Source organism: Lissotriton helveticus, chromosome 5_1, assembly GCF_964261635.1.
Source record: "Lissotriton helveticus chromosome 5_1, aLisHel1.1, whole genome shotgun sequence".
NCBI lineage: Eukaryota > Metazoa > Chordata > Amphibia > Caudata > Salamandridae > Lissotriton > Lissotriton helveticus.
In genome coordinates this window covers 244,061,470-244,081,867 of record NC_136065.1, presented here as the reverse complement: position 1 = coordinate 244,081,867, position 20,398 = coordinate 244,061,470, and the positions used below count along the sequence as shown (strand labels likewise).

At 44.3% G+C, this 20,398-nt stretch overlaps 1 protein-coding gene across 3 annotated transcripts in view; it reads right to left on the bottom strand.

Moving 5' to 3' along the window:
* Window positions 1-20,398, bottom strand: part of LRSAM1 (leucine rich repeat and sterile alpha motif containing 1) — a 362,528-nt gene that overhangs the window by 129,710 nt on the left and 212,420 nt on the right. For 2 of the 3 annotated variants that reach the window (XM_078642118.1, XM_078642119.1), the window contains 2 exons: window positions 19,486-19,515; window positions 16,243-16,365 (listed from right to left, as the gene is read on the bottom strand). In XM_078642118.1, the coding sequence (XP_078498244.1) occupies window positions 16,243-16,365; window positions 19,486-19,515 (153 nt within the window). Of the gene's footprint in view, window positions 1-16,242; window positions 16,366-19,485; window positions 19,516-20,187; window positions 20,234-20,398 lie in introns of all 3 variants that reach the window. The other variant, XM_078642120.1, reaches the window with a different exon arrangement.

Below are 20,398 nucleotides of genomic sequence, written 5' to 3'. Positions count from 1 at the left end.
CACTGTGTGTTGTTGAAGACGAGCTCGCCAGCCAGTAAGGGATGCGTCCGCTGTTAACTCTGTCTGTGGAATCCGGTCCAAGAACGGCCACTCTTTTGATCGGTTTTGTGTATTCCACCACTGAAGAAAGCGATGAGTACGGCCGCTTACCAACACTAGATCGGTTAAAAGACCTTGAGACTGGTTCCACTGACTGTCTAAACACTCTTGAAGTGGACGCATGTGTAGCCTGGCGTGGGAAACGAGCATGATGCAAGATGCCATCATTCCCAGCAGTTGCATAAACACTCGAGCTGGAAGTGACTGAGTGGGTTGAAATTTGAGAATCACCGCCTGAATGTTTCGAATTCTGGCTGCACTGGAATACGCTAGAGCCTTCGGAGTATTTAGAGTGGTTCCTAGGTCATCCTGAACTTTGTTTGGCTGTAGATGTGATTTTAACAGATTGACTGAGAACCCTAGCTGTTGAAGCAGATGAATGGTTAATGAAGTGTGCTTGTGACATTGCTGATGTGTGCTGGCTATGATGAGCCAGTCATCCAGATAGGGAAAGACATGTATGCTTTGTCTTCTGAGATGCGCAGCTACTACCGCCAGACAATTTGTGAAGACTCTGGGGGCAGTGGTGACTCAAAATGGAAGCACTTTGAATTGGTAGTGTTGACCTGCTACCACAAATCTGAGAACTTTGCGGTGAGCCGGATGGATTGGAATATGGAAATAAGCGTCCTTTAAATCTAGAGTAGAAAGAACATCGCCCTTTTGTAAAAGAGGTAGTATTTGTTGCAGTGTTACCATGTGGAAGTGATCTGACTGCATGTAAAGATTAAGTTCACTGAGATCCAGTATGGGTGTGAGAGATCCGTCTTTTTTTGGAATTAGAAAGTAAAAGGAGTACACACCTGCCCCTTGGTGTTGTGGCGTTACGGGCTCTATGGCTTGTTTTAGTAACAGAGATTGTACTTCCTGTTTGAGAAGGTCTAGGTGATCCGGTGAAAGTCTGTGCGGATTTGGGGAATGTTTGGAGGAGTGTTGATGAACTCCAAGCAGAAACCAGAATGGATAATTTGTAGAACCCATATGTCTGTTGTTATTGACTTCCAATTTGGTAGAAACTGTGACAGTCGTCCCCCCACAGGTGTTAAGTGGTCCGGGGGGTCTATAGGCAAGTCACTGTTTTGCATTGAAAGGCGATGTACTTGTGTTCAAACCTCTACCTCTGCCCTTGCCGTGGTTTCCTCTGTAAGTGCCGTGGAAGAAACCCTTGGAACACGAGAGCTGGTTATTGCCCTTATAGGCGGACGCAGTGTCTGAGGAAGTAGTTTTGGATCCAAAAGGAACCACTCCCTTGTGGAGACTATAGTACATTGATTTAGCCACTTCAGTACCCTTCTTCATTTTACCCAATGAAGTGTCTACCACCAGTCCAAAAAGGTGTTCCTTATCAAAGGGTGTGTTTAGTATGGAAGTTTGAACCTCCGGTTTAAATCCTGATATGCGCAGCCAGGCGTGCCTTCTTAAAAGAACATTAGTGTTTACCGCTCTGGCAGACGTATCAGCAGCATCTAGGGAGCATCTAATTATGGTAATAGAAATGAACTGTTCCTCATGAACCGCTTCTTGCGCTTTTGATTTGTGTTCTTGAGGGAGGAACTGGATGAGTTGTTCCATTTCATCCCAGTGTGCGTGGTCTTAGCGTGCTAGTAACGCTTGTGTATTGGAAATACGCAGAAGTTAGCTGCCTGTATGGCTATTATTTTGCCTGACGCATCAAGAAGCTTAGACTCTTTATCTGGTGGTGGTGCGTCTCCAGTAGTTTGGGAGTTTGCCCTTTTACGTGCATTAGAAACTACTAGTGAATCTAATGGTAGCTGTCCTTTCATGTAAACTGGATCTGATGGGGCAGGCTTGTATTTTTTATCTACCCGCGGGGTAAGGATACATGCTCTAACAGGGTCCTTACAAATGTAATCTACATGTCTGGTCATGCCATTCAACAAGGGAAACATGTGTGTAGACTTTTGTGTGTTTTGTAAAGTCTCGAAAAGAAAGTCCTCTTCAAGGGATTCCTTGTGTAATGGGTCTCTATGCTAAGTAGCAGTCCTACTTAACAACTCAACAAATCCTTCACGGTCATCTGGTGGAGAGGGTTTGGTAGGATATATGTCCGGGTCGTTATCAGTGGGTGGATCAGTATTATAGTCGTCCCACACATTTCCGGGCTGATCGTCATCATTATTATCCCCATCACCCTGATTGTCAGGTGTATGTGGTGGTGAGTGCTCAGGGGAATTTGGCACAGGTATAGTCTGGGGTAAAGAAGGTGAAGGAAGAAAAGAGGAGGAGGGGAAGGATTTGTCCCGACAGTTCTCTTCTTCAGTGGTGTGTGGAATTCCTCTTCTGTAGTAGCACCTCTTTTTAAAGTCACTTTAGTGGTGATATGTACAGTCTTTGGGTGTATAACCAGGATTTTATGTTTCAGATCCGGTTTGTCGAGCGGATCACAGAAAGCGTGCTTTTTTGGTGACTTTGGCTCCTCTGTGCGTTTCGGCTCCAAATGTTTCGACGCCTATGGTTTTTTGGCCGGAGTTTTCGGATTCGAAGTTCGTTTTGGTGCCGACGGAGAATATTAGGTGGCAGACTTTGTTCAGCTTCAAAGTATTTGGCTCGATGCCCGATTGGTATGAGGTTTTTCAGAGCCAGAAGGGGCTTTAATATGCTTTGGTGCCGAGCACGAAGGCGGGGCTTCGGAAGCTTGTTCTCGGCATCCCCCCGGGGCCAGAGGGCACGGGTTGGTGCGGAGCCTTTTTCTTCAATGGAAGTGGAAGGTGGGGCGAGGTAGGGGCTGTACTCCCGGTACGTTGTCCCTGAGGGATGTCTTCATCCTCATCGGAGCTATCTTCAGAAACGAAGATGTCTTCCTGTTCCTCATCCGCTCCAAAGGGCTTCTCGCCTTCCTCCTCTTCCGATTGAGGTCCAAACAGGTCCGGAATGGAACCCGCTTGTTGTCTCTGCATGTCGTGTCGTCGGGCCCGACGATTGCGAAGAGTCTTTTTGTAGCGGAAAGATCGGCACGTGTCGCAGTGGTCTTCTCTGTGGTCAGATGACAAGCACACATTGCACACCTCGTATGAGTCAGTGCGCAGGTATTTCGTGTGGCACCGAGGACAGAACTTGAAATGAGTTTGTTTTCTAGACTGTGAGTCAAACCGGGGGCTAGGCCCAATAGCCTACCACAAGCTCTCCAATCAAAATTTTCATCAGGAATCACGATCTGCGAAGAAAGGGGAACACGAATGGAAACAATACCGTTGAGTGTGCCGAGAGGGACAAAAGGATCAATGTCGAAACTGAGCGCAGCGAGGTACATCCGAACCCGACGGCGGAAAAAAAACAATCTGAAGATGGAGCCGATGACCATGCACACTATCACCTAAGGGAGGAGCAAAGTGCAAATATCCAGACCCAACACTAGATGGCAATTGTATGCAAATCATGTGATCTACAGCTCACATGCCTCATACTACTTGATTCACAACATGGCCTCCTAATATTCTAGGTCAGGACCGGAGGCTCAGATTATGCTCATCTCTTTTCATTTAATTCGCTCAGCAGCCTTTGACTTTAAGTGTTAGTGTTAGTGTTATAGACTACATTTCCCATGAGTCTATGCTGTAAATTCAGTGCAACAACAACCATGGAGTAAGTCCCATATATTAACATCAAAGGAAAGCACTTCCTCTGTCTTCGCTGCTAAGCAGCCAGATAAGTGCTTTTCCTTTATGTCTTAATTACTAGGCTGATTTGCCTTGATAAAATATTGCTGGTTTGTACTTGTATATTTGGTCTTGGACTTAGCGCTTTCACTCATTGTAAGAGTTTATGTTTTAACTATTAGGTGCAGAAATATGCTTATCCCTTGTTGAGGGATTCCCCACGTGTCGCGCTCGAACGACACGGTATCCGGAGCCCACCATTAGGGGGCACAGGCGAATGTGGGGCCCCACTCGCTGAAGCGAGGATCGTGGGGTGAAGACGGGCCCTCTAGGGTCGTGGAGGAGGCGCATCTGACAACGGAGAACACTAGCCTTTCTCATTCTTGACATTTTTAGCGTGTCTCTTGCTCTAAGCAACAAGGTGAATGATGCGCTGCCTGGCTCTTTAGGGGGTGTGGAAGGGCATGCACTCTTAACAACGAATAGGATGCGCCCCTCCCACATTCCTCCCATTCTTGGGCGCGTGCCCCAGCGCAGCTCATTGACTTCTCCTTCCGTACAAAGCCTTCGGCCAGAAGATTTTTGGAGGGGCTGGAAGAGGTAGGGGGCACTCCTGCAGCGGGCGTACAATTCCAACCCCCACAAGCTCCAAACCAGGCACTCCATACAATGGCAGGAACAGAGGAAGTCCAGAGGGCTTTACCCCTCCGAAGGTCACAGCAGAGGTCGTGGAGGCAAAGAAGCCTTCAGAGGAGCCAGCAATGGAGCAGGTGTTACTACCAGTAAGCAATATCCCTTTTTTCGTACAAGGGGTGGAGGAAGGTTGCAGAGGTTCAGTCACAATTGGAAGTGCATACAAGGGATACACGGGTGCTCCAAACAGTGATGGGTTTCCACATAGAGTTCTATGGTACTCCCCGTCAACACTCCTGTCCCACACCCCTGGTGCTCTCTCAAGAAGGGAAGCAGGATGTAGACCAAGAAATGACCGAGCTTCTGGAGAAAGGAGCTATTACCCGTTCCGTTCTTCACCCCTGGGGTTTTCTGAGCAACATCTTCCTGATGGAAAAGAAAGACAAGGGTTATAAAACAGTAATACATTTGAAGGACTTAAACAGGTGGGTAGTGTATCGCCACTTCTACCCCCTCAGAGACGGTAAATATCGAATCCTAAATATCGACCTACAGAAATATTGAGTTGGTAATATCGAAGGTATAGAATATCGAGGTCAAGAATATCGTTGGACAGAATATCAACCCTAAGGTAAGTAATATAGAATTTTTTTAATATCGATGCAAGTAATATCGAAGTTAGTAATATCGATATCAAATATATCGATGTTACTAATCTCAATGTTGCTAATATCGATATTTATATTATTGTTATGTATTTTATTATGTATTTAATATGTATATGTTATAGGTTTTTTGTTAAGTATTCTACTGGTTTTAAATTATATGTATACTATTTTTTATATGTTAATAATGTTTTTTTAAGTCAATTTTGTGTTTTAGTACCGGAGCGGGTTGTGAGTTTATAGGGGAATAGGGTGGGAAGTAATTTGATTATACTAAATTAATAATTAATTTTAGGAATTATAAATTAATTTTAATAAATGTTTGCGTTTAAGTTCTGTAGCGGGTTGTGGGTTTATAGGGGAATTGGGAGGGAAGTAATTTAATTGTAATTAAGTAATGATTTATTTTTATTTATATTGATAATTATTTGATTTTTAATTAATTATTAATTTGTAATAAATTTTTTAATTGGCAATTCTTTTTTTTAATTGGTAATTCTTTTTTTAATTGGTAAATATTTGTTATTAATTGCAAATTAATTTGTATTAATTGGTAATTAACTTTTATACATTGATTAATTGATCATTATGTTAAGTGTATTAGTTTATTATTGGATTGTGGTGTGCGTTTATAGGGGAATAGTGTTGGAAGTAATTGAAATCTAATTAAGTAATTAATAAATGTATTGTTGGGTATTGATAATTTATTGGACAATTACTAATTGGTAAATATTTTATATTATAATTTTTGGGTTACGAAAATGAATTTATTGTTGATTAATCATTAATTGGTTAATACAGGTTATTAAATATGTATTGATATTTTAATTAGCATATTAAAAAGTAGTTATTGATATTTGTAAATAATTTAGAGTGATTTAAAAATGTAATTATTAATTATTTTAAATACTAAAAATATTTATAAGTATGTTATATTTAACTTCTACGCTATCCAACACTTTCCCTATTGTTGCACTCTCTGGAGTTGGAATAGTAATTTTTACCCCTACGCTATCCAACCCTTTCCCTACTGTTCCACTCTCTGTAGTTGGAATAGTAATTTTTACCACTACGCTATCCAACACTTTCCCTACTGTTGCACTCTCTGGAGTTGGAATAGTCATTTTTATTACCTCTACGCTATCCAACACTTTCCCTACAGTTCCACTCTCTGGAGTTGGAATAGTAATTTTTACCCCTACGCTATCCAACACTTTCCCTACTGTTGCACTTTCTGGAGTGGGAATAGTAATTTTAAGCCCTACGCTATCCAACATTTTCCTTACTGTAGTTTTTTGGGGAGTTTGAATAGTAGTTTTATTTTTTTAGCTATTTAATATGTTTTGTCTTATTTTAGATAATGTAGTATATAATTAATTTTAAAATTATTGAAAGTAAATGTAATGTTTTTAATGTATTAAATATAATTATTTCGTTTTTGTTATTGTTTTATGTGTATAGATGGATTTGTAATTTATAATATTTGTTAATAATTTATAAGTTATAAAAAAATATTTGAACTGATTAAGTATATATTTTATGTATGTTTAATGTTTTATTATTTATATGTATTACTTCTAAATTGTATACATTATTAAATATTTTTAACCATGTTTATTTTATTTATTAGTATTATTTTGTTTATTTTACATATTTTAACAAAAAAACGATATTTTTAATAACTATATTTTTAACATCGATATTTTATTTTTGATATTTTTGTACTTACCATGTTGTAGATAGGATGTTGATATACTTGCCTTCGATATTCTTGTGTCGATATTTCTGTAGGTCGATTTTTTGTCCGTCGATATTGTCAGACATTCCTCAGAGACATCCTGATACCCAACGATTGGCCGATGAGGCTCGAGCTGAAGGACTCCTACCTCACCATCCATATTTTTCAGCCCCACAGCCACTTTCTGCAGTTCTAATGGGGCGGCAAGATCTACTAATTCACTTGCCTTCTATTTGGTCTGTCATCCTCACACTGGTGCTTCACCAGGGTACTGCGGCCGCCATGAAATGGCTACGGGTCAGACTCAAAGTATACCTGGGCGACATCCTTTTGATGCATCAGGACAAATCCAGCTTAGTATACCCAACTGCAGATGACAAGATCCCTTCTTTATGCTCCGAGGTTTATTGTGGACATTCCAAAAATCGGAATTTGTTCCAGCCCAACAACTGGCCTTCTTGGGCTTTGAGATAGATACAATGTGACAATCACTCTAATTACCCCATAAAAAGATGCTTCTCATACGCCAGAAGCTGCGCAAGATGCAGGAAATAAGAGAAGTTCTTACTCAGGCATCTAGTCAGGATCGTAGGACTGCTGTCCTATTCCATCCAGGTGATTTTCCCAGTCCTGTTGCACTACCGAGCACTCAAACGTCTGAAGGTACAATATCTCAGGAGGGGTTTGACGTATGCCCAGGAGATCTGCCCAGACGAAGCTTCGCTGGTGGCTGGACCACAAGCAGGCATGGAACGACAGGGCTATGTTCATGTCAGCCCTGGAGCTGGTTATTGAGTCCGATGTATGTCACCAGGGATGGGGAGCTCGATACGGAGTTGTTACCACAGGAGGACAGTGGTCCGAACAGGAGGAGGCTCTACATATTATCTAAAACTCTGCGCAGGATCTATGGCAGTGCGGAGTTTAGCAGACAGCAAAGTTTCCTGTTCCAATCTTTTAAAGATGGACAACATCTCAGCTGTGCGGTATAAAAACCATGTGGGGGGTGCCTGTTCCAAGGTACTGGTGGACTTGAACAGGGATGTCTGGAATCATTGGCTGCAAAACAAATGGTCAGTGACAGTGGAATATCTACTGGGACAACATCCGGAGCAGGGCAGGAGCAGTAATAATTCCTAGTTCATGTTTAAAAGCTCACTTTTCATAAATATATTACTAAAGCACGATGTGGTATGCACGGTCATTTACAGATAGCATATTTCCATTAAAACGGCCACAAAACCTTCCCACTAACGTGTAGTGTTACCGATAATAGTGCATAAACAAGGTTTGGAAATTGGGTTTTAGTAAAAATATTTAACATTTGCACATCACCAAGTAAAGTGTTCTAATTTGTTTTGATCCTATAAAAATATTTTTTATACCACAGAATTACAAACATGTGTGTTCATATCTAGTGAAATATATTTGAAATGTTTGAACAGTTCATTTATTAGCTATTTCAGTGTTATGTTAGAAAAAAAGCCTGATAGCTTACAGACTTTCATTTCACATGCTGTGCACAGTTCAATAGTCATGCTGTTCATTTGACAAAATCCTCTAACTTCAGTCACAGAAAGAAAAATAAATGTAGGAAGACAAACCGGCTTTTGACCTCTGTCTCTGAAAGCAGAGCAAAAGTGACAAGATTTAAAGGCATCTTTATTGCTCATTCACTTCGTCAGCAAGCAGAACATCTGTTGTCAGCTAGCCAGAATGAGCTCACCCTAATAAAATCTTGCTCTATATTGCGAGTGGCTTTTTCGAACCCTCCTCTAGAACGTCAATGTGGTCCTGCAAATGCTACGATCATGCTACAATCCTGGCAGAGTAACAAATACTGGTCACAAAGCATTAACAAGTAAATTGGCAATGCTGTTATGTCTCATTTCTTGTGAGTGCCTGATGTTTGGGAACTGGATATTACAGCACGTACGCTTACCCCGAAGGGTGTATAATTCACCATTTCTAGACAAACTAAGTCCAATACCAGGGTGGGTCATTATCCTACTTTTCCTTACCATCCTACACTGTGAGTGGTTCGCTGCCTGAGAGCGTACGGAGCCATGACTGAAGAGTATCGTCCTCAGGGACGGCCCAACTGTTTATAGTCCTTAAAAAACCTTTCAAATCGATTTTGCCAACCACTATCGCCCAATGGGGCACATGGGTTCTACAAGAAGCTGGTTTGACACATTTTATTTGGGGCTCACTCCACAAGGGGTGCAATGGCTTCGAAGGCATCCTCCCTGAGGGGCGCCTAGAAGATATTCTCAGAGCAACAGATTGGTCTTCGGACTCTACGTTTAAGACCTTTTACTTTTAAGCCATCACAGACATAGCATTGCTGGTTGTCAACCAGCGTTAAACTACCATGTATCTGTGCCTCCAGTCCGGACATAAAATATAACATTTTCTAGCTATCGTGACGGAAAGTTTCAATTCTATGAAGGACACGGAGGCGATTTGATTCATATCATTACCCTCCCTCTATTCTATGAAGCCTACGGCATTGTGGATAAGTACATTTATGGATGATGTAGTGATTTAAATGGAAAACATCTATTTCAAAGTATTCTTGCAATGCATTGATAACACTGATGGGTCATTTAATTGATGATTTACCATGTTCTGGAACGTATCTTCCCTATCCTGTTTTTTCATAGGATCAGGGCAGAAGCAAGAATTCTAGAAGGAACGCTTCGATCAGGATGTTTCACACGATGAAAGATGAAGTGCGTTTTCTTGATGTTGACTATATGGGACTTACTCTAAGGTTGTCATTGTACTTGAGTTTACAGCAAAGACTCATGGGACTTGAATTTAAGTGTTATTGTTCAAGGCTGCTTAGTGAATAAAATGAAAGAGCTAAGCATAATCCTCACCTCGGTGTCCTTAATAGAATTGACACTTTCGTTTACGATAGCTAGGAACTTTTTATTCATCCAGTAGAGCAAAACTGCATTGTTTGGTGAAGCTTATTACTCAGTATATGCTTTAAAGGGACGATTGTAATAATGCTTAAAGTTACTAACCATTTCTCTTAGCTGTATGCATTTAATTACATAAACTAAATCAAATGCATTTCACAGGATGATGCCCGTCCTGATGGCGCTACTTAAAACACAATTAACCCCTTCCACGCTAATGACAAAGCCAGCTCGTCATGGACGTTACCTGCGCTGCGCTCATGACGAGCTGGCTTTGTCATGTAAAGTGTGATTTATGAGTATTCAGCACACAGCGGGAAAACCCGCTAGCACTGTAGTGGTTAATAAAATAGAATAAACTCAGTGGAGAGAATTCAGGATAGTAAGCAGACCTTGTGAAGGCACCTGCACATACATACCCTCCTGACCCTCCTGACTCGCTCAGTAGAGGCCGCTCCCTCACGCTCCCAAGGCTTGATGATCTGAGATACCTGAGCGCTCTGAAGCAAATTTGCGGTATCGTAACGCCTGCCAGCTGACTCTGACCACCGCTTCTGCGCTCCGCTCGCTCTACTGCCTCTCATTGCGCTAATTCACTCCCGCATTGCTGCCGCTGCCTGCTTTGTGCAATTTACATATGTAGCGCTGCTTATTTCTACCTGCGCATTGTCCTGTTATTTTTGTTTTAATTTAAAGTATTTCTGCTCCATTGTGCCTCCGATTGTGCCCCAGTCTCGCCCAGTTTCGTTTTCGCACTGGTGCAGCCATTTTGTTGTTTGTTGTGTTTCTCTGCCCGTAGCTCCACCCCGCACCCGCCTCCCAGCTGACCCTCCCTCCCACAGATACTTGCTCACCAGCACCTCCATCCCCGCGCTGTGACCCTCCTGACTCGCTCAGTAGAGGCCGCTCCCTCACGCTCCCAAGGCTTGATGATCTGAGATACCTGAGCGCTCTGAAGCAAATTTACGGTATCGTAACGCCTGCCAGCTGACTCTGACCACCGCTTCTGCGCTCCGCTCGCTCTACTGCCTCTCATTGCGCTAATTCATCCCCGCATTGCTGCCGCTGCCTGCTTTGTGCAATTTACATATGTAGCGCTGCTTATTTCTACCTGCGCATTGTCCTGTTATTTTTGTTTTAATTTAAAGTATATCTGCTCGATTGTGCCTCCGATTGTGCCCCAGTCTCGCCCAGTTTCGTTTTCGAACTGGTGCAGCCATTTTGTTGTTTGTTGTGTTTCTCTGCCCGTAGCTCCACCCCGCACCCGCCTCCCAGCTGACCCTCCCTCCCACAGATACTTGCTCACCAGCACCTCGATCCCCGCGCTGTGACCCTCCTGACTCGCTCAGTAGAGGCCGCTCCCTCACGCTCCCAAGGCTTGATGATCTGAGATACCTGAGCGCTCTGAAGCAAATTTGCGGTATCGTAACGCCTGCCAGCTGACTCTGACCACCGCTTCTGCGCTCCGCTCGCTCTACTGCCTCTCATTGCGCTAATTCATCCCCGCATTGCTGCCGCTGCCTGCTTTGTGCAATTTACATATGTAGCGCTGCTTATTTCTACCTGCGCATTGTCCTGTTATTTTTGTTTTAATTTAAAGTATATCTGCTCGATTGTGCCTCCGATTGTGCCCCAGTCTCGCCCAGTTTCGTTTTCGCACTGGTGCAGCCATTTTGTTATTTGTTGTGTTTCTCTGCCCGTAGCTCCACCCCGCACCCGCCTCCCAGCTGCCCCTCCCTCCCACAGATACTTGCTCACCAGCACCTCCATCCCCGCGCTGTGACCCTCCTGACTCGCTCAGTAGAGGCCGCTCCCTCACGCTCCCAAGGCTTGATGATCTGAGATACCTGAGCGCTCTGAAGCAAATTTGCGGTATCGTAACGCCTGCCAGCTGACTCTGACCACCGCTTCTGCGCTCCGCTCGCTCTACTGCCTCTCATTGCGCTAATTCACCCCCGCATTGCTGCCGCTGCCTGCTTTGTGCAATTTACATATGTAGCGCTGCTTATTTCTACCTGCGCATTCCTGTTATTTTTTTTTTATTTAAAGTATTTCTGCTCTATTGTGCCTCCGATTGTGCCCCAGTCTCGCCCTGTTTCATTTTCGCACTGGTGCAGCCATTTTGTTGTTTGTTGTGTTTCTCTGCCCGTAGCTCCACCCTGCACCCGCCTCCCAGCTGACCCTCCCTCGCCCCTCCCCCTCCACTAGCCACATATGACCGATGCCCCCGCGCGCAGCGTTCACGCGCAGCGGTCGCGCCCCATGCGCGCCGAAGGTGCGCCAAAGGTAAGCCCGTCTACGCCCGTCCGCGCCTGTACCGCGCCCAGCGCCAGACCCCCTGGCCCCCGCTATACCCATCCCACCCGCATAACGTATGACGCCGCTACTCTCCTTGCCCTTAACCCCGGACGCAAACCACAATGCTGCGTAGCTATCCCAGGACATACCCACGGACCATTCGCCTGCCATTCCTGCAAATTCGCCTGCATCAGGACTCACGCCAAATCCTCCCCCCCCAAACTCAGCTCCGACTTTAACCACCTGAAGTGCATCCTGCTGAACACCCGCTCGGTCCACAAACACGCCACTGAACTCTGGGACCTACTCGACACTACATCGCCGGACGTCGCCTTCCTTACAGAAACTTGGATGAACGCCTCATCAGCGCCCGACATCGCCATAGCCATCCCGGAAGGCTACAAGATCATCCGAAAAGACCGCACCAACCAAACAGGAGGAGGCATCGCCATCGTCCATAAGAACACCATCCGAATTACGACCAGCTCAGACGATAACATCGCGACCGCCGAACACCTTCACTTCCAGATCCACACCGACCCCAGGACCACACTTAGAGGCACCCTCATCTACAGACCACCAGGAAACCGCACACAATTCAACGAAGACATCACTGACTTCATCAGCCCACATGCCCTCTCCTCCGAGAACTACATCCTACTGGGAGATCTTAACTTCCACCTGGAAAAGAATAACGACAACAACACCACCACACTCTTGGACAACCTCACCAATCTCGGACTCAAACAACTTGTTGACACCCCCACCCACTTAGCCGGACACACGCTCGACCCTATCTTCACCTCCAGCAAACACATCTCCTTCGATCACACCACAACTCTCCATTGGACGGACCACAGCTGCGTACACTTCAGCTACAAAAAGACCACAACCCACATCCCACCACAACCTATTCCTCGAAGAAACTGGAACAAAATCACCACCGACCAACTCTTCACATCACTGAACGTAAACCCCCCACCATATCATCAGACCCAAACCTAGCTGCCACCAAACTCACGCAATGGATCTCTCACAGCGCAGACAAATTAGCACCCGTTAGAATCCATCAGATCAAACAAGGTAACAAAAAGGCCACCTGGTTCAAGGATGACCTTAAGAAATCCAAGAAACTATGTCGTACCCTCGAGAAAACATGGAGAAAAAACCCAACCACTAACAACCTGACCACCTTCAAAGACGCCATCCGCAAACACCACCAATTGATCCGATCCACCAAGAAATCTGCATTCAAGGATCAACTCGACAACAACGCCCACAATAGCAAGGAACTATTCAACATCGTCAAAGAGTTCACCAACCCCACCGCCGGCTCCAACGACATCACTCCCTCCCAAGTCCTCTGCGACTCTCTATTCTCTTTCTTCCACAACAAAATCGCCGACATTCACAACAGCTTTGAAAAGCTGTCCGAAGAACAATCCACTCCACCCACTTCCGAACCAAAACAGCACTCTCACAACCTTTGCGCCTGGAACCCAATCACCACTGAAGACACCATCCGCCTGATGAACTCCATCCACTCAGGATCGCCAACTGACCCATGCCCCCACCACATCTTCAACAAAGCAGACTCCATCATCGCACCCCATCTTCGCGACGTCATCAACTGCTCCTTCAACTCCGCTATCTTCCCAGAAAGCTGGAAACATGCCGAACTCAGCGCCCTCCTGAAGAAACCCACAGCAGACCCCTCTGAACTTAAGAACTACCGCCCCATCTCGCTCCTCCCCTTCCCGGCCAAAGTCATCGAGAAAGCCGTCAATAGTCAGCTCGCCTCCTTCCTCGAATCCAACAACTCACTCGACCCCTCACAGTCCGGCTTCCGAGCCAAACACAGCACCGAAACCGCCCTCATCGCTGCTACAGACGACATCCGAAAGCTTCTGGACAACGGAGAAACAGTTGCCCTCATCCTACTTGACCTTTCCGCCGCCTTCGACACAGTCTGTCATAACACCCTCATACATCGCCTCAGCAACGCCGGAATACAAGGAAAAGCGTTGAACTGGATCATCTCGTTTCTCGCCGGAAGAACCCAGAGAGTTCGCCTCCCACCATTCAAATCAGAGGCCACCAAAGTCATCTGCGGCGTACCACAAGGATCATCACTCAGTCCCACCCTCTTCAACGTGTACATGAATCCCCTCGCTTCCATCGCACGACAACACAACCTCAACATCATCTCCTACGCAGACGACACCCAGCTGATCCTCTCCCTTACCAAAGACCCAAACACCACCAAAACCAACTTACACGAAGGAATGAAAGAAGTAGCCGAATGGATGAAGAATAGCCGTTTAAAACTTAACTCGGACAAAACGGAAGTCCTCATCTTAGGACCATCCCCCTCTGCATGGGACAACTCATGGTGGCCACCGGTCCTGGGAACCGCACCCATACCAACGGACCACGCACGTAACCTTGGCTTCATCCTAGACTCCTCCCTCTCGATGACCAGACTAGTCAACGCCGTCTCCTCATCCTGCTTCAACATCCTACGCATGCTCAAAAAAATCTTCAGCTGGATCCCCACCGAAACAAGAAAGACTGTCACCCACGCACTAGTCACTAGTCGACTAGATTATGGAAACACCCTTTACGCCGGAACCACAGCCAAACTACAGAAAAAACTCCAACGCATCCAAAACGCCTCAGCCAGACTCGTACTGGACATCCCCCGTCAAGCACGCATTTCCGGTCACCTGAAAGATCTCTACTGGCTTCCCGTCAACAAGAGAATAACGTTCCGTCTCCTCACCCACGCACACAAGGCCCTCTACGACCTAGGACCCGATTGTCTCAACAAACGTTTGTCCTTCTACACACCCACCCGTCAACTACGTTCATCCAATCAAGCCGTCGCCGCAATCCCGCGCATCAATGGATCCACCATGGGAGGAAGATCTTTCTCCTTCTTGGCGGCCAAGACCTGGAATTCTATCCCCACTCACCTCCGCCTTACACAGAACCACTTCTCCTTCAGAAAGCAGCTTAAGACCTGGCTGTTCGATAAATAGTGCACCCACCCTCACTCAAGCGCCTTGAGACCCCTTGGGTGAGTAGTGCGCTATACAAATTTCTGAACTTGAACATACAGCTGGATGTAATCAAGCTCAAACGTTGTCTGGGTGATGTTCCGCCCCCAAGTCAGCCTCCCCATAAAAGCACAAAATTTTGTTTCAACTTCAGCTTTACAGATCATAAAACACAGGGAATAGGAATCTGCCTGTTTTCTTATCTTTGCTAAGAAATAAAGTAATCACTATGCTATTATAAACACAGAATATCAATTAGCTAACAAATTCTGACAATGGAGTGAGTCTATGAAGAAATTCCATATAGGCCTTTAAGTGTCATCTCTAAAATTAGTTCTTACAATGGCGTCAAGTCTTCATACTGAGATTAGCAGTTCTTTGCAATGATCAGTTCCACATGGACAAGACAGCATCTCTGAGACAACAACAGTCCCTGCAAGGAGACAACTCTCTTTATAAAGCACCTGTAGTCTTAAAGATGAAACTGGTTTCCACCAGCCTAAATTATAAGGACAGTGTGTGGGTATACCAGGGTTCAGGATACATCATGACATGCCCGTAGCGTTTTCACTGCACAAAGATCCTTGGACATTACTAACCTTATAACTATGACCATATCACCTTTTAACAACACCATTGTGAATATAACAGCTGATATGGGTAAACCAAGGTCTGAATTATATCCTCTTGTGGTCACATTTTGGCAGAATCTCCCCCATTTACCAACTAAAAATACAGACACCATCTAGAGGCAACTTCCCACAGAGGACAAAAGGTACCAATGAGAGATCAGCATGTGGCACTCAAAAGATTGACTTTTTGGATCCTTTGTATTTTTACTCCCCAACAATTTTATGTGCTCAACCTACTCCTAATTGGTTGAATATTGCCATTCAAGTGTCGAATAACGTCACATCCGTGATCACAGAAGCAAAAGGTAGGCATGTATGAAAATGGCCTACACATTTTTAAAGCCATTAAGTGCAAGTGTCGGGTCACAGTTTTAGAGAACCCTTCAACACAGCACAAGTGAGACAATAAACTATTGTCCAATTGTTTATCTGCATGCACACAAGGCACACATTATCAGCACCATCCAACATAAAGATATGCTCCTGGGTGCCATAAACAGTGCTCTGGATTTCTATGGCCAAAAAAATATATTGTCGCATGAACAGATCATGTGGTTCGTTGAATACAGACCTCTTTCACAGTTTGGAGCATCTCATTCTTCTGATCATTACTTTGTAGGATGAGCTGAGCATGTTCTCTCTGGTCCAAGTCTAAGCGACGTTCAAATTCCAGTTTTTCAAGCATTTTCTGTTCCTAAAATGGCAAACACAAAATGAAAATGTAGTGTGGGGAATGGGCAGCAGTAACAGCAGTGTGGCTCTGAATACACAAGGCAGAGGTCAAAGAAACCACAACGAGGACAAGAACAGACACAGTGAGGGCAGAATAGCTGTAGCTAGGGCAAGTATGTAGCTTGCACTAGCAAGAGAGGATGTAGCCTAACGGCTAGGGCTGTTGATCTCAAATCTGGAGGAACTGTCTTCGAGTCTCAGCAATGACGCTCAACATCCTGTGATTCTGGGAAAATCACTTAATCTCTCCGTGCCTAACAAAAATGTATGTGTGCGTCTGTAACGCAACTGGTGTTCATGTAAAACTCTGATACATTCGGGTCAAGTTCGCGCTATATAAAACTACGAAGAAAAAAAAGAAAACAAGTAAAGCTATAAAAGCAGCGCACCATCAGAACAAGCAGCAGGGGCAAGTTGTAGATATAAAATGTGCAGTGGCAAAGGGGCACAGGGGACTGAAGGGGCCCACTGACCATGTTTATTGCTGTATCGATGATATAATTAGAAGGCAGGGAGTCCAGCAACCTTGTTTGCACAGGGGCTCATGGAACCTTTAAACATGGCTAAAATACCTCTGCAGAAAGTAAATATTTAGGTAGATGCTGACATAAGAAACCTAGGTAATAATACACAGCCATGGCTACAATACATAAGACATGTTTTGGCAAGTCATATAACAGTTCAGCAAGGACTATATTTCTTGCTGGACCCTCCTAAGCCATCTCTGACCCAATTTCCCTCCCCCTCACCACCTGGAACAGAGTCAATCCCTACTGCCCCAAATAGACTCAATGGAGCAGTAACCTATGTACTCAATTGGGGAGAAGCTACTGCTGGGGATGGCTTAGCTGTCCAAGGGTACAGTTCAGCTGGAGAGTATTTGGGGAGCTCTATTTCACGGCCTCTTCAGTCACTGGGCATCACGGTTCTACCTTCCAGTGTTTCTAGGCCATGGCCATATGGTAAGACAAGCTATACTACTTTTCCAAGGTTCACCTGAGGTCAGAGGAGACATCAGTTACTGGTTTGGGGCTGAAAATGACTCTGAGTTGTCTATTTCTTGTGTGCCTAAATTTAGCAAATGTCACTGTGCCTAGATATTGGAATCCACTAATTATTGAGAAGAGTGCAAACAGAGTTCTTTTTTTGCAGGACCCATGTGCCTTTGTTTATTCTATGGCTTTTGAATTTAGACTGGTTTGCCAGCTTCCAAGGACACTCACCTTGAGGTCCGGTGTTTCGACATAAATGCGGCTGTTCAATAGGGTGCATTCATTGCTCAGGGTGTCTGTCTTAACCTTGACTAAAATACCAAATGAACAAGGTGCTACCCCTTGTAAATCAAGATAGTTAAGAAGTATGCTGCGTTGTTATAACAACTTCTCTAAGTTAGCTTGATAAACAACTGCATTGGAACGTGAGAACCTTTAATGACTGGCCAACTAGCTAAAACCATGGTAGAATGAACTTCTGGCAAAGTAATAGTTTTTAAGTATTAATGACGTATTGGAAAAGCTGGCACCCCCAACATTTTGTTTTTGCAGCGCTCTGATGCACTTGCAAGTTGGAGAATTGGCACTCTGAGGAATCCAAACTGAGAAGTCCAACTTGACAAAATGAAAAGCAGAAAAAATGGACCCGACTGTTACTGTCACAAAACAATGCGTCTGGTATTGAATATCATGTTAGTACTGAAAATAAAGGGAATATAAATTGCAATATAGCAATAGCAATTTAGTAGAAATAAGGATTAAAGAGACAGGAACATGTTTTGATAAGGCAGAGGGGAAAATCAACCAAAAATATGCCTTTATAAAAAAAATACAGCTTAAGGCATAGGTATCGGTGGCAGAAAGGAACTGGAGGGGGTGGTGCCAGAAACAGATTAGAGAAGAGTTTCTACGCCTAGGGCCAGCAAGAGCTCTCAGGTTTTGCAAGTTTGTGCTTGTGTCGCTCTTTCAGTCCCGGTTTCTGCTTTTTATTATGGGACTTGAATCCCCCATTTTATAATGAGATATACTATAATAGGCATGTATAAAGAGCATGGCTATCCATTGGGCCTTCCAGCGCTGAAGGTAACGTCCATTGCATAGTGCATGTGGAGTTGAAGAATTTACTCAAATAGGTGGGTCTTAAGTTGTTTTCAGAAGTTGGGTTCATCCTTGATCATTCACAGCGACAGAGGAAAAGTGTTCCAAAGATTTGATTCCAAGTATGAAAAGGAGCGTCCCCCACGTCTAGCCTTCTTAATCCTGGGTTCTGTAAAAAAAACTTTGGTTCAATGGATTGTAAAGGTCTGTTGGGCATGTACGGGGTCAGGAGCCGTTGTAGTAGTGGAAGACTCTTGCCATGCATTGCCCGGTAGGCCAGGCAGAGAGAGTAACATTGAATTCTTATAGAAATTGGTAGCCAGTGAAGGGCTCTCAGGACGGGGTGGCAGAATGACACATGGGCATCTTTGCATAATGCTAGCTGCAGCGGGTCCATAGAACTAAAACATCCCAAAAGGCATGGAAAAACCTATACTAGACAAACTACTTAAGTATGGACATAGGGACCTTGAGAGCTGTTAAAGAGGAGTGAGAGAGAAAAAAAGATACAGCAGGGACGAAATAGAGAGAGGAAAGGAAAAAAGACCGGAGAATGGGCCCACAAAGGAGGTTACAAGGAAGGTATCGCACAAAATAAAAACTCAAAGAGGGGGAGATCTGAGGAGAAGGAAAAAAGATAAAAGAAACATAGAGGAAGAGAGAGGCACAGTTAAAGAGTATGGACATTTCCTCTCCAAGGAACATAGGAAAATAAAGAATCCCCCATGTTGTCAGTCTGGCCATCTGCCAGTTTGTATTCATCAAGCCAAATTAAAGTCAAATGTTCTCAAAAGTAAATCTTCACAATTATTTCCACAAGAAGACATTCATTAGGATGCTTTCCGACTAGAGAACAGCAGAAACTGAATATTTCCCAATCATCCGTTATACAGTGTGGTTAAATTTGGCTCCTATTGCCATAGAAGAAAGAGAGGTACATTAAAAGTAAAGAAAATAAGGATTCACATCAAATCTACGTGCATTCGTCTTACCTTCCTCTTCTCGTAATCTGAGATTTTGTTCTGAAAAAAACAAACAGGTGATTTCATGGCCTCTTGTCCATTATGAAAAATGATTTGTCAAGCTACCTTAACACTGTACTACGCATTTAACAAGTTTCACAGCGCTGCTAGTTTTCTCATAAGTGGTGCAAGTTCACAGGGGAGAATGCATGAGGAGCAACGCAATGCTAAACGTGGGTAACTCTGCTGCAGCTCTTGCAACATACCTTATGTATACCTTGAGTCTTGCTTAGTCTCTCCCTAGTCAGATGTATGTACATCATCACACAACGAATATCAGACTTTATAACGTGGGTCTTTATCCTGTAGGCATTACAATGCATTGACCTTCACAAAGCGCTGTGATACCATGCACGACTTCTTTACCATGCATGCCTTATTCCCACAATGGTGTTGTAGTAACTGCTATTCATTCTTTTTTTGTGGGAATGAGCCCAAAGACCCACTTTAAAAAAAACACTAACCTCTTTTACCTCTGCCATCCCCTGAACCCTTAAAAACCCTTCTCGCCTTTCACCTCTACCCTTCCCTGAACCATAAAAAACCCTTATCCCTCTTAACCTCTACCCTCCTGTGAACCCTAAAAAACACATACCTTTCTTTACCACTACCGGTCCCAGAACCCTAAAAAACATTCCCTCTACCTGCCCCTAAACCCTAAAAACGCCTTACCTTCTTTACCTTTGGCTGGAATTTACCCGCGTGGTAACGTAATGTCCTGCGGAGTAAAGACCACAGGGTAAAGACTACATACCTAATACAACAAATCTAACTTATTCCAAGGGTATCATTGAAGGTGTCAGACTTTGTTCCTGCATGTGTATGGTCTTAAGGTGGTATTCATGAACATCAGTCACTAATAACCCAGCTCTAAGGGTTTTGA